Source organism: Lathyrus oleraceus, chromosome 6 (assembly GCF_024323335.1).
Source record: "Lathyrus oleraceus cultivar Zhongwan6 chromosome 6, CAAS_Psat_ZW6_1.0, whole genome shotgun sequence".
NCBI lineage: Eukaryota > Viridiplantae > Streptophyta > Magnoliopsida > Fabales > Fabaceae > Lathyrus > Lathyrus oleraceus.
The window spans coordinates 374,487,192-374,488,496 of NC_066584.1; the positions used below are offsets into that span (position 1 = coordinate 374,487,192).

Here is a 1,305-nt window from a genome sequence, read left to right on the forward strand (position 1 = left end):
CAAAAATTAAATTTTTAATAATTTTCGGGGCATGCAGGACATGATTAAGGTGAAGTGGTTGGTGAGATGTGGTTATTTGTGTGTGTCCGGTGCCGTGAATTGGAATTCCATGTCCACTACCAATAATGACTTTCTGATTTGAATTACGTATTGGAAAATAATACGAGAGATTATCTTGTGATACGACTGTGTGAGATGCTACGCCCGTGTCCATGTACCACCGATTGTCAGGAGTGTGGAGTGACATGGTGTGCATTGCGGTTTCAATGTCTATCGGTATCTGAGATGAGGTAGAGGTTGCATACACCTGAGGACGTTGTCCTAGAATGTATGGCTTCTTAGGAGGACCGACAGGGCATGTCCACTGAGAGGTGGGATACAGACACAATGGCATAGTCCATGGTGGTGGAGTCCAACCCCATGGTTTCCAGGTTGGGTATTGTTGTTTCTGTTGCCAAGGAGGAGCAGACCAAGGTGAGGGAGCCCATGGAGCTACAGACTAAGGTGAATTGCGGTTACCACGTCCCCCTCTACGACCCTAGTTGCCATGGGAGCGAGAACGGTTGTCGGGGCGGCGGTTGCCACACTGAGAGGTGTCTTCAGTATGTTTCGACTGAGTGGTGTGAATAGCAGCATGAGAGCATGTGTTTTCCATCTTAGCCATACCCGATTCTTCCAAAGTGAGCATGGAACGATCCTGATAGAATGCCGGAAGAGGGTTGCTCTGGCGAATCAAAGTAGCAACACTACTGTAAGCTTCTGGGAGACTAGAGATCAACTGAAGGACCAAACGATGATTGTTGACAAGGGAGCCAACATTTTTCAACTGATCAGAAAACATCTTAAGACGCTGACAGTAAGCAGAGACATCGGGAAAATCCTCCATACGAATGTTAGAAAACTCTTGCTCAAGAGTGACAACTCGAGCATTTTGGTTGTCCTGAAAAATATCTTCCAAGCGATTCCATGCTTCCATTGCAGTGGAGTTGGGTGCCAGAATAGTGGTCAGCAAATTGGTAAAAATAGTGGAATAAATCCACTGAAGAACAGTGGCATCAAGAGTGGACCATTGTTCATGGTTGGCGTCGATAACGGCTAGTGGCTCTTTTCCGATAGATGAAACGATGTGATGCAGGACTCGATGCGAGCGAGCATGGATGCGGAAAAGCTCGACCCAGGTACCATATTGATCTTTTTACATCTCAAGAATAACAGGAATGTCGTTCCTAATATATGGCAAGAGCGGGATGAAACTCCGATTTGGAACCTAGAAACATGTTGTTCTTGGGTTGGCCGGAATCACCA

General features: G+C 46.3%; 1 protein-coding gene across 1 annotated transcript; it reads right to left on the minus strand.

The window, feature by feature from the left end:
• Positions 1 to 538: 538 nt before the first annotated feature.
• LOC127095727 (uncharacterized) lies at positions 539 to 976 on the minus strand. Its single transcript, XM_051034377.1, has one exon. It carries the CDS (start codon positions 974 to 976, stop codon positions 539 to 541), a length of 438 nt encoding a protein of 145 aa, XP_050890334.1.
• Between the last annotated feature and the right edge of the window lie 329 nt (positions 977 to 1,305).

Excerpts from the sequence above, each read along its gene's own strand:
- LOC127095727 (XM_051034377.1), bottom strand. The coding sequence starts at position 976 with ATGGAAGCATGGAATCGCTTGGAAGATATTTTTCAGGACAACCAAAAT.